Source organism: Phocoena phocoena, chromosome 1 (assembly GCF_963924675.1).
Source record: "Phocoena phocoena chromosome 1, mPhoPho1.1, whole genome shotgun sequence".
Classification (NCBI taxonomy): domain Eukaryota; kingdom Metazoa; phylum Chordata; class Mammalia; order Artiodactyla; family Phocoenidae; genus Phocoena; species Phocoena phocoena.
This window is the reverse complement of record NC_089219.1, coordinates 159,488,932-159,510,068: the sequence shown is the minus strand read 5'-3', so window position 1 is coordinate 159,510,068 and position 21,137 is coordinate 159,488,932. Positions and strand designations below refer to the sequence as shown.

At 34.6% G+C, this 21,137-nt stretch overlaps 1 protein-coding gene across 2 annotated transcripts in view; it reads left to right on the top strand.

Moving 5' to 3' along the window:
• The window catches only part of AKT3 (AKT serine/threonine kinase 3), a 372,859-nt gene that overhangs the window by 132,293 nt on the left and 219,429 nt on the right, over positions 1 to 21,137 (top strand). Inside the window, exon 2 of one of the 2 annotated variants that reach the window (XM_065894489.1) lies at positions 4,920 to 5,045. In XM_065894489.1, coding sequence (XP_065750561.1) covers positions 4,920 to 5,045 — 126 coding nt within the window. Of the gene's footprint in view, positions 1 to 4,919; positions 5,046 to 21,137 lie in introns of those variants that run through there. The other variant, XM_065894498.1, reaches the window with a different exon arrangement.

Here is a 21,137-nt window from a genome sequence, read left to right as displayed (position 1 = left end):
GATTAGGGTGTATACATACATTTTGGGTTCACCATTCAGTCTACTACAGAAGCCAAAATATCAGGAACTTTGTTAGAAATTATGTGTTGTGATGTTCATAATAGCATACTTCAAAATATATAAAGCCTCCAGCCAAGGAGTATGAAAGAATTGGAAGCATGCATTAAGGTAGATAGAAAGTTGTGATGGAAATCTTGTCCAGGTGTAACTGTGGTGCTTGCTGACAGTGGATACAAATTTCGAATGTATATTGATGGGTATCCATAGAACAGTCTCTTCAGAGGACTTGGTACCCCATAAATGCTGCTGCTTTATTTAACAAGACTTTCTCCCCATTATAACCAGGCTGTCTCTTAAATTAGTTGAAATCTATGGGCTATAAATATAAAAATATGATGCAGCTTGGTTTTAATGCAGCAGGTATAAACTTAGGTGTAAATGCTATGCTTAAAAAATAAAATGTGGTTGACTTTTAGCAGTCTATCTAAAAGGATTTGTGGCAGAGAGGGTAACTTTATTCTAGGCACTTAGTGCCTGTAAAAGCCAGGACTTTTTGGCCATATTTTTAGAGCAGCCTGAGAAGATGTGCCTTATTTGAACTCTCACTGCCTCAGCTGAGTGAATTAAGAAAGTGTTCCATGACCAGCTGGACAAGATCCGGTTTTCTTGGGAACCCCGAGGCTGCAGGAACAATTCTACTTTGCCATCAGTTAACACAGTGTCTTGCCAAGGTGTTGTGAAAAGCTATAACTTTTTTTATTCTTTTAAGCTAGGAATATTATCCTTCTTCTGTACTGGGTCTGGAAGGTGGCAATAAGCTCACTTTTTTCTTTTATTAATACCTTATGAGTTTGTGTCCTCATAAGGCCCATTTCTCTGAGCCTCGGTTCCACTTTTGGAACTAGAAAATGAATAATTAGGCCAACACATCATGCTATTATTATATGAGCTTTAGTTAAGAATGTTCATAGGAACCTATAAAAAAAGATCCACTTTCAGGAATACTCAGAACCCTTCTGCAAATTTTAGGGGGCACCTGAAATCTTGTGTAATACTCATAAGCTTTATGAGTTAGAGACCATTTTTGGCGGGGAGTCTGCAACTGTGTTCCTAGCACCTAGAATAAATGAGTAAATACATGAATGCACTCCAAGCACTTTCTCAGAAAGTCCATTCATACTATAGATGAAAAATGACAAGAAAATAAAAATTACCTTCAGGAGTCTTCATTGAAAGTTTGAGATCCACTATTAGCTTAGCGTGACAGTACAGTTGTTGATTAACTGAATTAATTCAAAATTAGTAATAAAATTTTGTGAGAAATACTTATTTTTATTTAATAAAGAAGGGAAATTTTGACTTTCCAGCTTTTCTTCTGGGTAAATGACTATCTCACAGTCTGGGTATAATGCATTACCTGTCAGGGATGCATAATAAATTTAGTTTTAAGAACTTTTTGGTAACCAGAAATCCTGCTATAAACCACATAAAATACTTTAAATTTCTTAAGATTTGTTTAATAAAAAGATAAGATTTTGTGGTGATGTTTTGTGTCTTTCATCTGCACCTGTAAATACTTAGTGGCTGACAGGAAATTATTCGTAGAAATGAAAACTTTTATTTCTTTCAATTATACACATTTGTTTGTTTGTTTGTTTGTTTTGCGGTACGCGGGCCTCTCACTGTTGTGGCCTCTCCCGTTGCGGAGCACAGGCTCCGGACGCACAGGCTCAGCGGCCATGGCTCACGGGCCCAGATGCTCCGCGGCATGTGGGATCCTCCCGGACCGGGGCACGAACCCGCATCCCCTGCATCGGCAGGCGGACTCTCAACCACTGCGTCACCAGGGGAGCCCTACACTTTTAAAATAAGTTTATTTAGTACTCTTAAAAAATAAGAAGAAATGATGTATGAGAAGAAATGGTGTTATCCGATTTTTTCTTCTTTAAAATTTTCAAAATGAATTTGTTTCATTTTATCTTTGGTATAATTATTAAACCATTATTATTTAGCTTATCAGACTTATAGCACTTTGTACCTGTATAAATTTGTTATTGTTTTAAAATAGCATTTGAACTCTAAATATTATATTACTAATTAGAGAACATTTTATATTTTAAATTTTATATAGGAATACTTAAATATGAATGGAAAAATAAAACAATAAGTACAATCAAGAAAGGAACTGTTTCATTTTTTAATGGAGACTGTGGGTTTAGCATTCTGGTTTTATAAATTTGGCCTGTGTTTATTCATATTAGGGCCATATTTTTAAGTAAATTAAACTGAGAAGGGGTGTCAGGTTTTCCTTTTCTTTCCCTTAAGTTCCTCTTGTGTGCTTATATACTTGTGGGGAAGATATTCATATACATATTTATTCATTTAGTACGTTATCATTGAGCATTGATAAAGTGGCAGGCACTAGTTTGAGCACTTGGAGTGTATCACTTTAAGGAAAAAGAACTGACAGTGTTTACTTCCGATGGTTAAAACTGAGTTTTAAAGCAAAGAGTAGAATTTTGGAGAACATATCTGCCATCATGAGCCTCACAGCTTCCTACTGCTTACTTTGATTTGTAGTGATAATGAATATGATCGTATGATGAATTGTGTCAATATTTGGAAGACCAGTATAACTTGGTGGACTAGTGTTTTCTAAACGAACAGTGAGTGATGTTACAAAATCATGCAGAGTGTAAAAGATTCATTCAGTGTGAAATACAGACCAGTGGACTTCACATAGCAGAGTACAGAAAGTTCATTGATAATGGTTTCAAATTCCACATAGCAGTTAACCTTTTAGAAAATGACTGTTTGTCAAATGCTGGTGTAGTATCAAAGAAAGACATCCATAACTATCTGAATACTCTGCCCTTTTCCAGCTACACATCTGTTTGAGCCAGACTTCTTTTTTTCTATATTTCAATCAAAACAACATACCGTAACAGGTTAAAGCAGGTATGAGACTGGCTGTCTTCTGTTAAGCCAAAGATTAAAGAGACTTGCAAAGATGTAAAGCAGTTCTGCTCTTCACACTAACTTTTTTGTTTTAGAAAGTAAAACTATTTTCATAAAAATATTAATGTTACATATAATGAGTCTATTGTTACTATTAAAGGAAGTAATAAGAATTTAAATTTTCTTTTCAGTTTCTAATACAGTAAACATTATAGATGTAATCTACATACACAAACTTTGTTGGGTGTATTTAAATATTAAAAGTATTTAAGGGTGTAAAGAGGTCTGAGATAAGAATTTGGAGAATTGCTGATACAGAGGAATGACTCCACATCTGAAATACATGTTCGGGGTGAGATTATGGAAGAGCTCACATTTTATACTAAGAAACTGACACTTTACAGTAAACAGGAGTCAGAATATTTTTGAGCACAAAATGGTATAATGAAAGCAGTACATAACAGACATTAGAATTATCTGGAGGTGATAGATGTATAAGATGGAAGGAGGGGGATGAGTAGAATGGGAGAGCAGTCACAGTGCATTAGCAGAAGGGCAGATGTAAGGTGTTAGGGCAGTTTGGGTTGGCTAAACACAGAGAGAGAGAGAGAGAGAGAGAGAGAGAGAGAGACAGAGAGACAGAGAGACAGAGAGACAGACAGAGAGAGACAGACAGAGACAGAGACAGAGAGACAGAGTTGTGAAGGCAGTATTGACCTACCTACTGATAGGATAAGGAGAGGGAACGGTCAAGTGTTAGGTTTGAGCTTCGATAACTGGTGTCAAGAGAAACAGATTTGTAGGGAAAGCTGAACTGCTTTCAAATTTTTGTAGTGCTGTGATTAAGCACTTGAGATTGAAAAGCCAGGTAGAAATATCCAGTAGAGAACTGAAAATTGAGGCCAGGGGGCCTTCCAGCTCTTAGAGTATCATGGAACACCTCTGTTGCTTAAAATTTAAAAGTATGAAGTAGGGCTTCCCTGGTGGCGCAGTGGTTGAGAGTCTGCCTGACGATGCAGGGGACACGGGTTCGTGACCTGGTCCGGGAAGATCCCACATGCTGTGGAGCGGCTGGGCCAGTAAGCCATGGCTGCTGAGCCTGCGCGTCCGGAGCCTGTGCTCCGCAACGGGAGAGGTCACAACAGTGAGAGGCCCGCGTACTGCAAAAAAAAAAAAAAAAAAAAAAAAAGTATGAAGTAAGCAAATGGCGATCCAGTTGTTAAAAATTTATATTTTGGTGACTAGGTGATAGCTTATATCAAAATCTGATAAAATATACATTTATTGACTATTATGTGCTTGGCACTACCATGTGTTCTTAGTTATTACATTTGTGTGTATGAGTGTGTGTATGGTTTTTAAGCTCTATTAACCCATGTTCTTTCATTTCTGTGACTTGTTTACAGCATTTGTACAGTTTTTTTCTCATGCATAACAATAAAATGTTGTTTAAACAAGTTACGATCAAGATTTAACAATGAAAACAGAATCTTTCCCTTTCTTTTAAAAAAATGACACAATTAGTTGTGGTACATGGAAGAGAAACATCTATTTCATGTCCCTCTTATGATAAGTGTTTTTTCATTGAAATTCCTTGATACTGTGTGTATGATTTATTTTCCAAGGCTTTTTAAAACGGCTGAAAATATGCTCTAACAACCATCTGATATGAAAAACTGAACAAAATGTGTACTCAGTTGAATGATTCTCTGAAGAAATAATGGTGCAAATGAATTATCAAAGTGTGAAATCATTAAAAACAAAACATGTTTGGGTTTTTATTGAATCTTAATTGCAGGCTTATGTATTTTCTTTTGTAAACTAAGTTAAAAGAAAATTGCCTATCTGAATTTTTTGAGGCCAGTGTTGTAGGACTTATATTGAACCATAATTTATTTTTCACATAAAAGCTGCTGTTCCTTTTTTCCCCCAGCATTAACATGCATGCTTTCCTCATGTAGGAGAATATATAAAAAACTGGAGGCCAAGATATTTCCTTTTGAAGACAGATGGCTCATTCATAGGATATAAAGAGAAACCCCAAGATGTGGATTTACCTTATCCCCTCAACAACTTTTCAGTAGCAAGTAAGTTAATTATAACTGTTGATTCACCTTGTATTTATTTATTTGTATGGCCTTATGTGTCACATATCATGGGATATATGAAAAGCCTATGAAAAAGTTTAGGTTTGTATTTAATAGAGAAATTTTCCGCTTGGATAGAATTTCAGTTCCTTAGCATAGGGATTATCGATAATATGTGGTCTTCTATAATGCAAAATAGTTTAATATTTTTTATAGTTAGAACTTTGTGATAAAAACAATTCCTCAAATACATACCTCAAGTTTTTCTCTATAAAGTGTAAATAAAGACCTTTGAACTTGGTTGCTGGACTGAACTTCATTGTAAGATGTTGTAGTACTCAGTGCATCTCTGATCAAAGTTTCCTATCATAATTTTAGCTCTTTTGATTGATTGTATGATAAGAAACAAGTGATTTACGTTAGACATTATTTTCTGGGGAGATTTTATGTTTGTAGTAAATTTTTCTTCCTTACAAATATCTAACAAAAATGTTTGTAATTTAAACTTATTTAGAAATTGTATATTTGCTTGAACATAGCACAAAATAACCTGAAAGATGATGATTATAATTGTTATGACCAGGCTTTCAGATTGTTCAAATTACTGATTAATCAATGAAAGGAGTTTTCTGTGTTAATTTAGGAGTAAAGCATTTTAAAAGTTATGTTAACTTAAAACAAACTTGCATAAGAGATAAAGTTTGTACCATTGGGATAAAATCTTTAACTAGACACCATTCTTAATTTTAATTTTGGCTGTATGTTGTTATCTATTAGCCACATTTAGAAAAGATATGAGGGAAAATTAAAGCAAAAAATAAATTAAAAATATAATAAATAGCAACATCAGGAAATGCAAGGTAATAAAAATCCTTGAAGATTATAAAAGTCATTTTATCATTATGTAGAGCCCCAGTTGTTTTTATGGATACTTTCTTTCAATTTTTTTAAACAAAAAGGTAAAACAGTAAACCAAAGAGTTTGTGAAATCTTACTTAAAAAAAAAAATTTTCTGTTTATATAAGTGGATTGTTCCGTAGGGAATTTCATTTTTTAAAAAGTGAGAATACTGTTGTATTTGTGTATTAATTAAGAAAATAATTTTTTCTCTCCACCAAATTTATGGCTTTCTTTCAGAAGAAAATTATTTTAAAAATCCTATTGTCAATTGAAATAATATCTTGTACTTTGTATTGACTTTAAGAATGCATTTTCTTTCTAAAGATCTTTTGTGCAAGCATTTGCTTTAAAGTGATAGAAATTGGCTTTTAAAACATAAGCAACATACATTATCATATCTGACCTAAAGCCAGTATGGTTTCTTAGTTTCTTCTATTTTACTAGCAAATGCTATTATTGGTTTGTCTGAAATAATTTATAAAGTACAGAACTCCTGTATCTGCTGATCAAAATGCAGCATTCTTTGACCTTATGAAATTTCACACCTCAACAAGTTTTAAAGACATACTGTATGTCACAGTCTGCCAACATCTGCTCTGACACTTCCACTGGCAGAGGCTGAAATAAATGCTGCACTCTTGAGGAGAAAACCTATTTAGTGACTGACAGTCACCTTATCCATGAAATCAATATTAGTCGACATCTGTAATCTTTGTTTGTATAATCAAGTAGTTGTGGATAGTTGACTCAAACTAATAAGTGAAGTTATAGGCCGGCTCCTTAATTTTTGGAAGGGTGTTAATGTGGATCTTACACTAAATAAACTATTTTAAATTGATTATTTTTAACGCCTGATGTATTGCAATTGTAAGTTTTATAAATAATAATTATCTGAGGAAATAATGTGTAGTGAAATGGGCCCTGGTTGAAGAAATAGTTCAAATTTAAGCTCCACCAAAAGCCATGAGTATGACCTTGGGCAGGTCATTCTCTGAGACGCTGTGGTCTTTAGTCCCTACATCAGCATAGTGAGAACATCTGGATTCAATGAATTTGTAAGGCCCTTTTGTCTCTAACATTCTGTGATTCTGAGGGGAGTTTGAGCAGGCCCTTGAAGAGTGAGTAGGAATTAAGCAAATTAAAATAGAGGTGAAGGATATTCCAGGTAGAGGGTAACAAAGAATGTTTTCATGAGATATTAAGAGAAGGAACAGTTGGAGCCAGAGAGGGTTACTCCACTAATAGTTTCCCTTTTGTCCTAGCCCACTTTAGTATATGAAAAAAGATACTCTTATATGAAAAAAGAAACTAGAAATACAAGGTATTTCGAAGCTACTTTGGGAAATGTTACATATACACATGTATTCCATTCATAGCTACAATGAGTCCCCTATTTTTCCTGATAATTAAAAATGGTACTTCAAAAATTAATCTTTGTGGGTGTTAATGAAATTTTACCAAAATAGGTTTTTTATCCATATGAAAAAAAAAAAGTATGAGAACTAGAAGGGACTTGGAATTGATCTTTCCAATCTTCATGAAGTTTCAAATTCCTTTTCTTCTGATTTAAAATTTCCAGATAAGTCTTTATACTAGTTGTTTCTACTTTCCAGTCCACTGCAGCCTAACTTGCTTTCTTATTCACTTGATTGAAACCACTTTTTAGTAAGTTCTCCAGTGACCCCTTAATTGCTAAGACTAGTAGACATTTTTCAGTTCTTTTTTTCCTGAATTTATATCTGGGATATATTTTATACTTTTGATTACTACTTCCTTTTTGGGATGATCTCTCCCATTGTGTTCCAGGATGCTTTTCTTTCCTGGTTTTCTTCCTTTGCCTATTGCATGCGTTTTGATATCTAACTGGATTCTGGCCAAGGGCTGTTCTCACTATGTACCCTCTCTCTGGATGGTCACATTCACATTAAGGTTTCAGTTACTCCTAGTATGCAGCTTGCTCCCACACTTATGTATCTTCAGGGCAGGCCTCTTTTCTGAGCATTACGGTACTATATTCAACTGACTGCAAGACATCTCTACCTAGATATTCTTTTGTAGTCAGCATATCATAAGCTGAACTGAAGATAATTTTGTCAGCTTTCCCCACTGTAAGTCTCACTACCTCAGTTCTGTCTTGAGCAGAAACCTGCCTTCCATGCCTTTTTTTTCCTTCAAATCTTCTTCACCCCACTCCCAATTCATTTCTAGTCCTGCTGGTTTTGCTTATTTCTTTAACTTACGTCCTTCTCTGTAATCACCCTAGAATAAGCCCTCATCATCTCTGCTATAGATTCTTAACTATAGATCTCTGCCTGTAGTTTCTACCACTCATATTCTTCCTTCACATGACTGTCAAAGTGATCTTTCTAAAATTAAGTCATAACTATGCTGCTTCACTGTGAAAGCCCTGCCCTGGATCTTCATTGCCTACTGGATAAAGTCCAGACTCCTTCTATATCACACGAAGATCTCCTCAATCTGGCCTCTGCTTTCAACTCTTGCCTCATCTCTCTTTTGCTGTCCAATTATACTTTGGCAGTACTGAACTGCTTATAATTCCCTACATAAACTATGCTGCTTTTCTACTCTGAGCCTTTGTTTTTTCTGTTCCCTCTGATTGGAATGTCCTTCTGTCCTTTACTTGCCGGAATAATTTTTTTTTTGTCCTTTAAGACAATTCAGATTTAAATCCCTATCCTCCTTCCTTGCTAAATTATTCCTCTCTGCTCTTTACAACGCCGTTATCTTTTGTTATCACGTTGTTTCTTGGTTGTCTTGTTCATGTGTATGTCTCGTCCACTAATCTGTGAGTTATTTTAGGGGAAAAAGCCTAGTGTTATATCTCCTAGTGCCTACATACTAGGGTTTAATAACTGTTTTTGAATGAATGCCTGAAAACATCTAGTCCAGATTTCTTCTTTTTTAGATGAGAAAAAAAGAAGCCTTTGAAAATTCAATGATCTTTTTAAGGTTGCCCTACTAGGTAGTGGTAGTTAAGTATCAAGATTAAAACTCAAATCTCTCTACCATCATTTAGGTGTTATCTCCGGCTCTGCGCTAGCCCCCCGGCCCGCCTCCCCCCACAATTCCCCGCCTCTATTCTGTGACATTTTCCCTATCTAGAGCTTTGAGATCTGATTTTGGGTCAGATTCCAACTCTTAAATATCCTTTGGCATGTGGATTGTAAACTCTCCAATACCTATAAAATGCGGATAACAGTATTTGACCTTTATCCTTTTTTGGGTGGAGCAAATGTGAACTATATGTGTAATTGCCTTCTAAGTATACTATAGAAATGGAAGTAAAATAATATTTTTTTCAAGGAAATTATATCTCTAATCAGAATTATGGTTAGGTAAGTTACTAATTATATATTGAGATTTATCTTGGCATAGGAAACATTATACTTTGACTGAAAAATAATATAGGATACGTACAAGCATTGTTGCAAAGCTATTTTCAAAGGTACATTGAGCACAATAGATTGTCTACCCAGTTAGTAGACATGGTCTGACATTTTGACAGTTACTAGCCCAACTCAGAAGTGGGAACAAATGCCCAATGGAGAACTTGAACATTTGCCCAGGTCTTGAGGCTCATCCTACTTTTGATCTAATCCTTCCTCCTCACAGCGGTGGGAAGGGAGAAGTGCCAACCTGTGTCCCCAGGAGCACCTACTAGAATTCTCCCTTATTCCATGTTGCAGAAACTGGCCCACTCTGACAATATCCCTTTCCTCTCTGAAACCTTTCTTCTATCTTCTTCTATCTCTTTTAAAAAAGAAATTGGTCAGTCTGAACTTCGTAGGCCAGTTTTAAAAGTGAAATGACATGTTTACTCACTAATCTGTTTTTCTTCTTCTCTTTGAAAGAAAGTAAGGGAATTATGGGACTTTAACCTACCAAAAACCATTTTTACCTCTGAATAAATATTAGACTCAGAGATTTTAAATGTGTAGAAAAATCAATTGATTCCTACTAATGCTTTCATTGTGGTTGTTCACGGAGATAGAGAAATAGTGTATGACTTGATTCTTAGTCTTACACAACACGTAATAGAAAAGTCTGCAATCTAGAAAAGCAATCCTGTAAATCTAAAGTAACCCTATGCTATATAAATGTATACAAGGATTATGAGAGAGCAGAATAGCTTACTTTTAAAGGGCTTATTGATTATTAGAACCATACTAGATTCTAAAAGGAGTATAAAATACAATTTTTGTTTGTAGGAATTTATCATTGATTCTGGAACACATTTGAATAGAGCATATAGCAATGGGAGGAAAAATGAGATGAATTTTCTAGAAAATAAATGCTGTAGAAGTTGAGAGAGTAGGTAAAGGTAAGGTAAGATGACTAGATAAGAATTTATGCATGAGATAAGGTTAACATGAGCCTAGAAGGACAGGTGATATTTAGGTTTTTGGAAGAAGGAAGACTTTCTCAGTGAGGTTAACAACATAAGAAAATATGAAGTCTGGAATTAAGGAGTAGCCTGTTTGTGAATAGTATAGGCAATATGCTAGATGGATAGAGAGTTTTTGTTGGAGGAAAAAAACGTTACGATTAGATAAATTGTAATCAGGTTGTGAAAGATCTTGAATACCAGTTTGATATTTTTAATGGAAACCTGTTGAAAACCATTGGTGGCTTTTGAACATTAGGTGTCCTATCACTGTTAGATTAAAAAAGAACCTATATGGTTATAGTGTACAGTAGAAGGCATTCATCCATAGATGAATAGTTTTCTTTCTCTTTCTACCATGAGTCAATCAGTCAGCTAGGGATTGTCTTATTTTCCCTATTTTCCAGTCTCACTGCTATCATACTAGTTAAGTGCTTCATCATTTCCCCCCCTGGATTATTTTGATAGTCTCTTAATAGATCTCTTGCCTTCAAGTATTCTCCTCTCTGGAGTATTTGGAAGCAATGCATAGGATAGATTCATCTTCAGAAAAAAATCTTCCTTTGCAAGTATCATCTTGCTCAGAAGAATCTTAAATTTTCTCCATTTTCACAAGAGGAAGATGAATTTTTTCATATTTATGTTTATACTGTATATATTCAAGTATTCCTTTTCTCTTCTATTACTCCTCAATGTTCCATACATTTTGGGGACCTAAATTGCTAGATTTTATTAGGTTCAATTGCATGTGGAATTCTAACCCTGCTTTTGTTTTGAGTGATTTTTAGACTATTTTATGTACTTGATCATTTGAAGATTTGGTGCTTTTTCCCCTCTAATTAGGTTCAGATTTTTAGGAAAACAGACAGTTATATCTGGTACTAGGTGCATCTATCTCACTGTAAGGAATGTCTTACTTAAAAATTAAGTGAATTACTATAAATTTAATCAAAATTTCTTCCTATCCTTCATTTTTATGGGTGGTGCTATGTTCATATATTTGCAAAATTTAACCCATAAACTAAGTTTAGAATTGGGAATGGAGAGAACCCTTTTTAAAAATCACTTTAAAAGGATATAGTTTTTAGAAAATTTTAAACAGTATAATGCCATATTTAGTCACATATTTCCTTCCTCTCATTCAAGTCACACTTCAATCTGATAAGAAAAAAATTTTCAATAGAATTTCTACTCCTTCCTCCTTTTTTCTACATTGTACAACGAATGTGCACAAAAGAAAATGTGTAATCCCATTTTAATGGATTTAGAGTTTCAAATCCAGCTCCTCCTACATGTGACAACAACCCTCTGTATCTCTGAAAGATTTAATCAGTTACATGTCCTTTATAAACATAAATTTATGTGTGTATCATTTGAGTTTCCTATTAGATAATCTCACGATTTTAATCAGGTGACCTGCTCATATTTTGGTTAGAGCCTGTATTTCCCCTAATACAGGAAAAGATGATCTCTCACCCCTCTTTTCTGATTTACTCTAGAGCTAATCTATTTAGTTGTAGCCTTTACCTTCTCAGCCCCATTCATCAGCATATAACTTACTATGGGATCTTATGTAGAATCAAGGGAAATGATAAACTTCCAGAGCACAATCACTGTGTATTCTCATTTAAAAATTTTCCCATAACATTTGTTATAAGATCTGGTATATTGGAAGGTCACTTGACTTGGAGTCAGTAGACCTAAGTTTGAGTCTTGGTTCTGCTACTTTACTAGCTATGTGACCTTGGGCAAATGGCATAACTTTTCTGATCTTTTGTTTTTCTCATCTTTAAACGTGAGGTTATCTACTTCTCAGGATTATGGTGAGGGTTAAATGAGATGATATAAGTGAAAACACTTTGTAAATTATAAATGCTATACAAATAAAAGTAATAACATAAGATAGAATAGGCTCAGTAATATTTTCTTAATTGAGTTAAATGGCAGCCATTTTCCCCTCTCAAGCTAAGTTACATTGGAGTAGGGTGGAAACTACTCTATTGGGTTTCCTTTAAAGACCATTACAAGTTTTAAGTAGAACCTGTCTACAACGAGGTTGAAGTTGAGACCAGCAGCTCTTGTTTGGTTTGGGGAAAATTTTCAGTTTTATTTAATGCCGAAGACTATTGTCTGTAGAGGCTAGTCTTTCTTATAACTAAACAATATGAGCTAGACCCCTAAACCATGCCCATAACCTTTCTGGAAAATGAAGAAGACATCACTGCAGCTGAAAGGGCAGCACTATTTGGATTGACCTCAGGAACTGGGTGCAGACCAAATTCTTTAATTAGAAGTTTTAGTCAGAAGTTTTTTGTTTTTTAATAAAAGTAATAAATCCTCAAATATCTTTCTGACTGTTCTAAGAGGATCCTTTGGTTACCATCCACTGTGGAAAATTTTTAAATTAATTTGGTTCTCCCATTAGATAATTGCGTTTTTGTAAGATGGAGTTTGCAATGGGGATTGTTTTTAGGGGAAGCCAGGCAAGGAGTGATCCATGTTAATAGCTTACATTAATGTGAGGACATAAAAGAGATCCCAGCAGAACCAACCTTACTTCCTCCCTTCCTTCATCCCTTTCTTTTTCCCTTCCTCCCTTTCTCATCTTCTTCCTTCTCTCTCTGCCTCCCTCCCTCCCTCCCTTATTCAACTTCCCCTAAGGTCAGCAATCAACTCTCACTTATCCAAAGATACTTATGTAAAGAACACTATACATGTAATAATTCTCACTGAATTCTTCTTAAATACTTTTAAATTAAATTGTTTTTAAATATTTTTACCTTTCTTTACTTCCTTTTCTCATCATCCTAAGTAACAACCTCACACGCTTTGTTCTGTTTTGAAATTTCTTACCTTATGTGCATATGATTTAAAGTGACACAATTTGGAAACATAGGAGTTATCACAATTAATAATTAAACATATTTTTAGGAAATCTAAGTTCAAATGAATATTTAGAAAGTTTTTATTGAGGGTTTATTGTGTTCTCAACATTGTACCAGGTACTGAGGGAAAAAAGAAGGAAATAAGGAAGGAAACCAACCTTTCTTTGAGCGTTACTATGTGCCAGGCCCTTTCACATATGTTATCTCATTTAATCTTCACAACAACATTCTGAGGTAAGTATTATGTTCTCCATTTTAAAGAGACTGAGAGAGATTATGTGACTTGCTTTAGGTCACTTATCTGGCAAATGGCAGAGCCAGAATTTCAACCTGTGTGTAACAGAATGCTAACCTTAAAGCCTGCATTCATTTCATTAATCCACAGAAATATGATATAGCTCTTGGATTTGAAGAATTTATAATCTAGTACCAAAAATATGCCACAAACCCTTGGAGTTAGTATTTTGTGATTGGTATTTTGATGGTTCAGTTCTGAAGTAAGTTTATAATTAATATATTCAGTAAGAGTTTAGGAAAGGGAGGTGTCATTAAGGACTAGATCATCAGGAAAAGCCTCATTGAAAACTGAGGTTGTTTGGAGAAATAGTAAGATTTCAAAAGATGGCATATATTCCAGGTAACAGGAATAGCAATAATTTGAAAAAATTATTTCTAAGAAACTTCGGCTGAATCTCTTATTGTTAATTTAAATGGGTATGAAATCCTCAGATATGAATGAAATCTCTAGATGGTATGTTATTTCTTTATCCCTCTATAGAGTGAAAAATATCAAAGGAGAAAGAAGGATAAATGATAGGAATAAATATGGCACTTGAAATATTTAGCAGAATGCCATAATCATACCAGATACTTTGTTTTCTTAGTGTCAGAGTTAGGCATTGGGTCCCCTATTTGCTTACTTGGCGTTTTACATGCAGTTTCTGTAGTAACATTGCTATTCATCTTCTCTTCTAGTAGAATATAAAATAATCTTACTGATGCAAATAAATATTCTATTTTAAAATATCATCTTAAAGTCAATACTCCTTTTTTAGCTAAAAATATTTTGAACTGTAGCTTTTAGCTTGGAAAGGGGCACATCATCTATCTGTTTATTTTTTCAAAATCCAACCTATTTTGTGTAAGAGAGCTGAGGTGGTGTGAATGCAGAGTGATTACTGGGTGTGGGGTGGGAGGATAACCACCTGCAGCCTGTGTGTAATAAGCAGCTGTGGTGGATTTTCATATAATTTTTAATATTAAATTAATTATTAATAGGTCAATATACTTCAGTTTTTCAAATAAAATTTTACTGAGTGTATAACACTCAGCTAGCCTTTGGTGCTAAGGATCCTTGTACTGTTGTTTTATCTTATTACTGATCCTAGAATTTTCCTCTATGATACCCTTCCGTATCTGAAGAGTAAAAATAATTCTTTAAAAAAAATTTCTGAGTATACTCATTTATCACCTGATTACTTCTATAGATTATTTTTGGTTAAGTTAAATGTAAATAAAACCTAGCTGCCTTATTTGTTTAATATTTGTTTTTAAACTTAATTTTTTTTCCTAAAAAGTAGAGCTTTATGTGTAATTACTTTTTTAAAAATGTAAATTAGGGAATTCCCTGGTGATCCAGTGGTTAGGACTCTGCCCTGTTACTGCTCTGGTCGAGGAACTAAGATCCTGCAGGCTGCATGTTGCAGCCAAAAAAAATCCCCAAATTGTAAATTAAAAAATGATTGTATGCCCATTATATTTGCTGCTTTAATCCCATCTTACTTATAATTAATACATATGACATTAACAGAGACTTAAGGAAGTAAAGGAAGAGAACTAACATTTTTTAAGTGCCTACTGTGTATGAGGTGCCTTATTTACAGGAACATGACAAGAAAAACATGAAATGAATATTACCTTAAAAAAACCAAACTAAATAGTGAAACTGAGACCTAGAGAGATTAAGAAACTTTCCTAGAGTCTCAAAGCGAGTACATGGAACAATTAACTATGATTTGAATTCTGGACTAACACCCGGCTTGAATGCATTTAATCATAAATGGGGTTCAGAGATGACGACACTCTTCAAGTAATGTATAATCAGTACCATAAAAACTTCGTTATATGTCAAGTATTATTAACAGTAGGTTAATAGCAGACTGTCATTGTTCTCAAGAGGTATATTTTATTTAACTGTGAAATTTATTTATACTACAGCAGAGGGACAAGCATGGAGGTGGTAGCCAGGTGGCTGATTATTTGATAGAAATTTATTATGTAATATTGGGCCAGTCACTTCACCACCCTGGTGTTTTATCATCTGTGATGAGAAGGAGTTGGAATGAAGAATCTCTGAAGTCTTTTCTTTTAGAAGTCAATGATTTGCCTATCAGCAGCAGATAATAATTTCTTGGAACATTCAGTGTATTGAGAAGTAATAATAATAATAACCACTTGTTGAGCACCTGTGTGCTATGCACTTTATATGTATATTACTAGTCCTGCTGACATTTTTTCAGGATACATAATATCTCTATTTTATAGCTAGGGAAACTGGGCTTATAGAATTTGCCAGTGGTCATGCATCTAATAAACTTTGGAACTGAAAGCTAAACCCACAGCTTTCAGGTGTCAAGGCCAGTGCTTTTTTCACACTACTGCTTAACTAAAACATCTCTGGCTGCTGTAGGGTCTTCAGGTAAGAGGTTTTCTAGCATAGGCAGTTCAGAAGGTGTGGGCTTTCCATGCCCCTAGAATAGATTATATGTTAGCATCATAGATCAAATCTTGTCATTCTCAGCTAGTATATGAAAATATATTTCAGAGCTTTTGGATATTTCCATTTAAGGAAACTGAAGCTTAATGCAGAGAATTTAGTAGGTGAAGATTTCAGCCTTCTTCTTCCAATTATATCAAAGAAGTCATAGGAGAAACACTAATTTTTAGAGACAGAATCATCGGATATTAGTACGAATTATATTATCATTGCATTTTTAACAAACTAGATTTGAGGGACACATTTTTTATCCCACTGCAGTTATATACTAAATCGCTGCCTTTCTGTTTTTCCCCCTATATCTTTATGCTATTTTAAAACATTTGTTATATTTTGAATAAAGTTAAATGAGGCTCAAGGCCACAGTCAGGGGAAGGACCTTTAAGCCTTGGAATTTAGGAAGGATAGAGAGGCATTCTTTGGGGTTGGAAATAATACATAATCAAGCAGATGCTAATGAAAAAATGAAATGCAGAGCATGAAAAAAGAGGCAAGGGTGCCTGTTTGAAAGTTTTATGGAGGAGAGTACATTGCCCCTTTATTACAATAATGTTTCTGCACTATAATAAGGTCTTTCATTGCAAGTTCAGCTTTTTTCATTCATTTGTTTTGTGCTCTGCTTCCTGTTACTAATTGTCAGCACAATGGTCTTCCAACTATGAAGTCTCAGTGTCCTTTTGGACCAATTTGTCATTGTCTTTCTCCCTCACCCCCAACCCGTGCACTATTACTATGGTTGCATTTTTAGACATTTTTAATGTTTTAAAATGGCAGTGCTTTTGAAACATGCCAGAATAGTTCATGCTAATTGAATCATCCAACCAGCAACAGTTATTGCTTCCAAAAGCACACTGATAAAGTTTCTGTCTCTATAGGATATTCTTATAAAGTAATTAAAATATATAATTCTTTATAACATTATTCCATTTGCATTGTTTCCTTTGAGCTTTACAATCATCCTATGGAAATAGGACATTTTGTTAAAATATTTTTGTTAAACGGTATTATTTACAGATCTACTCTTACCTCCTAAATTCTTTGGGATTTCTGTGCCTTTAGGAACTTACATTTCTACTGTTTTTCTGCTAATGGCTCTCTATTCTTATAGCTAGATTATTTTACATGACTAAGGAATCAACAATGTTGGCTTAGATTGACAAACCTGAAGAAGTTCCGATTCCGATAACTCTAGTTACATGTTAATTCATGTTAGGTTTTTAACATTTTGGTCAATAAATATTTCAAATGTGCTCTCAGCTTTGTATCAATAATCTAATATTGACAGAAAGACATTTTTCCAATGTAACTTTGGCCAGTTTTCTTTGGGGGAAAACTGTTTCAGTACTCTGCATGTCACCTGTTTCTATCACTTTAGTATTGCAGAACACTTGAAAGTGAAGTATATAAATACAGCTTGTTATAAATAAATAAAACTTTCCTTCTCTCTTATAAGCAGCTAACATTCCTAAAACAATATGTGACATACTAAGAAGATCCAAGAATTTAGAGCTAGAAAGCCTGGATCAGAGACTCAGCTTTACAACCTTAATGACTTGATGATTTTGAACAAGTGACTTAAAAATCAGACAGCTTTCATTTTCTTTTTTCTATTTGTGAAATGGAAATGATGAAAATACTTTAGAACTTTATTGGGAGAATTAAGTGAGAAATAATGCATGTAATATCTTAATGTTGTGGTTAAGCTGCTAATAAAATGTTAAAATAAAGACTTAGTAGTTATTTATTGAAAAAGAATGAATTTTGGAGAAATATATAATGGAAAGCATAGTTTCCCTATTGACCTAAGTTGGCAAAGATGAGATTTTTTTTTCTATTCTGCTAGAGATGAATGAGCTGATTATCCCAATGTATGCTGTTCATTTGGCTTGCAGTGTATCAAACTAAATTATAAATTAAGTATTTTTGTACTGTTACAGAGAGGCAGAGACCTGTTTATGGCTGGGTTGAAACTTTTTAAATAAGTTTGAGTAAGACTAATCAGGCTAATAGTATGTAGGACAACTTGGACAGGGAGAGAAGGCTGGAGAAAGGGAGACCATCCAGGAGGCCATTTCAGGGATCCAGATTTTGGTAATAAATTCTCCGGTTGGGTGTTAGCAGTGAAAAGAAGGGATGGTTTGTTACAAAAGAACTGTTACAGTGAATGTTGCAGACTGGGTTGAAGGAGAATCCAAGACGACTGAGGATGTGTTTCTTGGATGATTAGGAAGGTGATACAGAAATAAAATGAATGGAAACATTGTGTGGACGTTGTAATTTTCAGTTTGGAAGATTAAAAGAAACACCCTTTTAGATATGTTGTGAATGAGGAATAATAGATCCTCAAAAGAGAGATGCCAGTTTTGCCATATGGAAATGGAGCTCGATGGAAAGACTGGCACTAGAGGGGCAGGTTTAAGAGTCATCAAATGTCAGGTGATAATTGTGGCAGAGCCATGAGAGAGACTCTGCAGAATGGCATCCAAAGTCCTTACCAGGTCATTGAAGGTCTTTTTGATCTCATCTCCTACCACACCCAGAACTTACTTTACTCCAGTCACACTGGACTTGCCATTTCTCAGACATGTCTGTGGGTTCTCTCCAACTGTGGGTCTTTGCTCTTACTGTTCCTTCAACCCAGATCACTTTCCACAGATGTCTGCATTGGTTGCCCATTTCATTAAGGAATACCCTTTCTAAATAGTCTTTCTAAAATAGTACCACCTTCCCTGTCATTTTAACTTGTTGCCCTGCATAATTTTTCTTCATAGTACTTATTATCATCTATTATGTTATAAATTGTTTTAATTGTTTATTGCTTGACCATTTATCTCCTCAGTAAAATATAAGCTTTTTGAAAAATAGGGACTTTGTTTTCTTCACTGCTGTATTTCCAGTGCCTGGCTTGTTGTCAGGCATGCTATGAGCACACAATAAATATTTGTTTAATGAATATCTAAATTTACTAAGGATAAAATTATCATTAAAGAAAAGCATAACACAAAGTTCTCAGCATAAGGGAGCAGCTCAGTTCTAAGGAAGAACCCTTAAGAAAGAAGATTAATGAATGGTCAGAGAGTTGCAGGTAAAATCAGGCAAGTCTATGTCATGGGGGCCTGGGAGAATGACTCACAGGTAGGGAGCCAGGAGCATCAGAGGCAGCAAAGAAATGAAAATGAGAAAAAGGAAAATGTATTTGATGAGAAGATTTCAGGAGACCAGTAGAAACCACAACTTAGCTAAATGGTTAAGGAACATGTAACAAAGGCCACTCTTGTAAATAATGTCTTTTAAAGGGAAGGAAAGCAGCATTCAATACATGTGCATCTTGCTCTATGTGTATATTTATTGTTTGTTTACCCTGGTATGCATTGATAAGCAACTATGAAGATGAGTAGAAATTGTCACATTGATACATGGAAGCTTGAGGTATTTAAGTTGTAAATTAAAGTTGATACAAAATAAATTGATTATTCTAGTAGTGATACCTTTAAACTTCAATGCCCAATGAAATATTCTGAAGTTTAACTTGTGTTCAATGAGTTTAATTTACTTGAAGGGTCTTTATTTTAGGTATTCAAATATACACTTTATTTTTAAAAAATAATTTCCTTGGACATTTTTGGTACATACTTTGAGGAAAGAATCTAATAGTATTTTGGAAGGAGTTTCTGTTTTTGACTTCTTATCGTAAAAATTTTCGGACATACAGGTAAGTAGAGAAAATAGCTTACTGTACTCTAATGGCTATTGTATTGCAAAACAAACAAACAAACAAAAAGCAGAACCAAAAAATAGCTTGCCTAATGGTATATTAGATGTTTACATGACTCTTACAACTCTGTTAGGAAATGCCTCATGTTATTTTCATTATCTTAAACATTGTCCCACAGTGACCACAGTGTATTTTTACCTGAAATTTCAAGTATGTGGAGGGTATGCAGAGAACAGTTGTTCTAGAAAACTCTTGAAGTATTTGTTTGATTAATTAGAAGCAGGATATGGTGGACCAACAAGATGGAGATATGTTGATGGGGAAAGTGTTGGCTCTAAATGTACTTTTGGTAAATGGTGGTATCTGTGGTGACCATATTCATTAAAGAAAAACATATTAGGAGAAGTTCACGTTAACATGTTGTGATTTCAAATACAGTTTAAATCCACAAGTAGTATCCGTGTTAAAACCAAAGAAGTAAGATTTATGATAATTAAAATGTCAGAATTTGAAATATGTATCATAAAGTGAAAACATCTCCTAGAGTGGAAATAATGTTAGTGACCCAGTCTTACTCCCCTCTTGTATAGAATTTTGTATTTTGTAACATAACTTTTTTTTCTTCTATTTCCTTATATGGAGAAGGATATGTTGACTCTGGGTAATAGGTAAATGATTCAGACCCAAACACTAGAAACATGCAGCTGGACCAATGCAAGTTTGGGAGTCACTTTTCTATCATTAGTAATTGAAAATTTTTATTACCGCTAGCTTTACTGGTATTGCAGTTTGTGAGATCCAGCAGTGAAAACATCCGGACGCTCTGCTGCCCTCCTTGCTGCGTTCTTTCTCTTCTGTTCCTCATTTGAATCCACCTTTCCCTTACATGCCTACTTGGAGAAACAAAAAGTGGCAGCATCAGTATCCTACGAAGGGTAATCCTCATCGCTAACCATCCCTATGGTGTGTTCAGAGCCAGGAGCAAATACATTGGGGCCCACCTCCCTGTTCAAACATTGTTATCAGATGAAAGCCTGGATTTCTTTGCAGAAGAAAGGATGTCACAGAAGGGAGAACAGTCAGGCACAGGAAGGTATGGGGAAGGCACAGAGGAGGGAATAGATAGGGCTTTTCATCTGCAGATGATTACTGATTTTTTTTAAAGGCAGTTTTCCTAGCAGTGTATTCTTTCCAGATGAGCATGGAATGTGGATTCAGACAGACCTCAGGTAAATCCTTATACAGTTGCTTACAAGCTATGTGTTTGTGAGCAAGTTATTTAGCTACTTTCAGTCTCAATTCTTTCATTTATAATGTGGAGGATAATAACATAACAGCTCTTAGGTTTGGCCTTCGCATGAAACTAACATTTAGAAACCTCTAATCAGTGCAGTGCCCTGGTACATAGTGA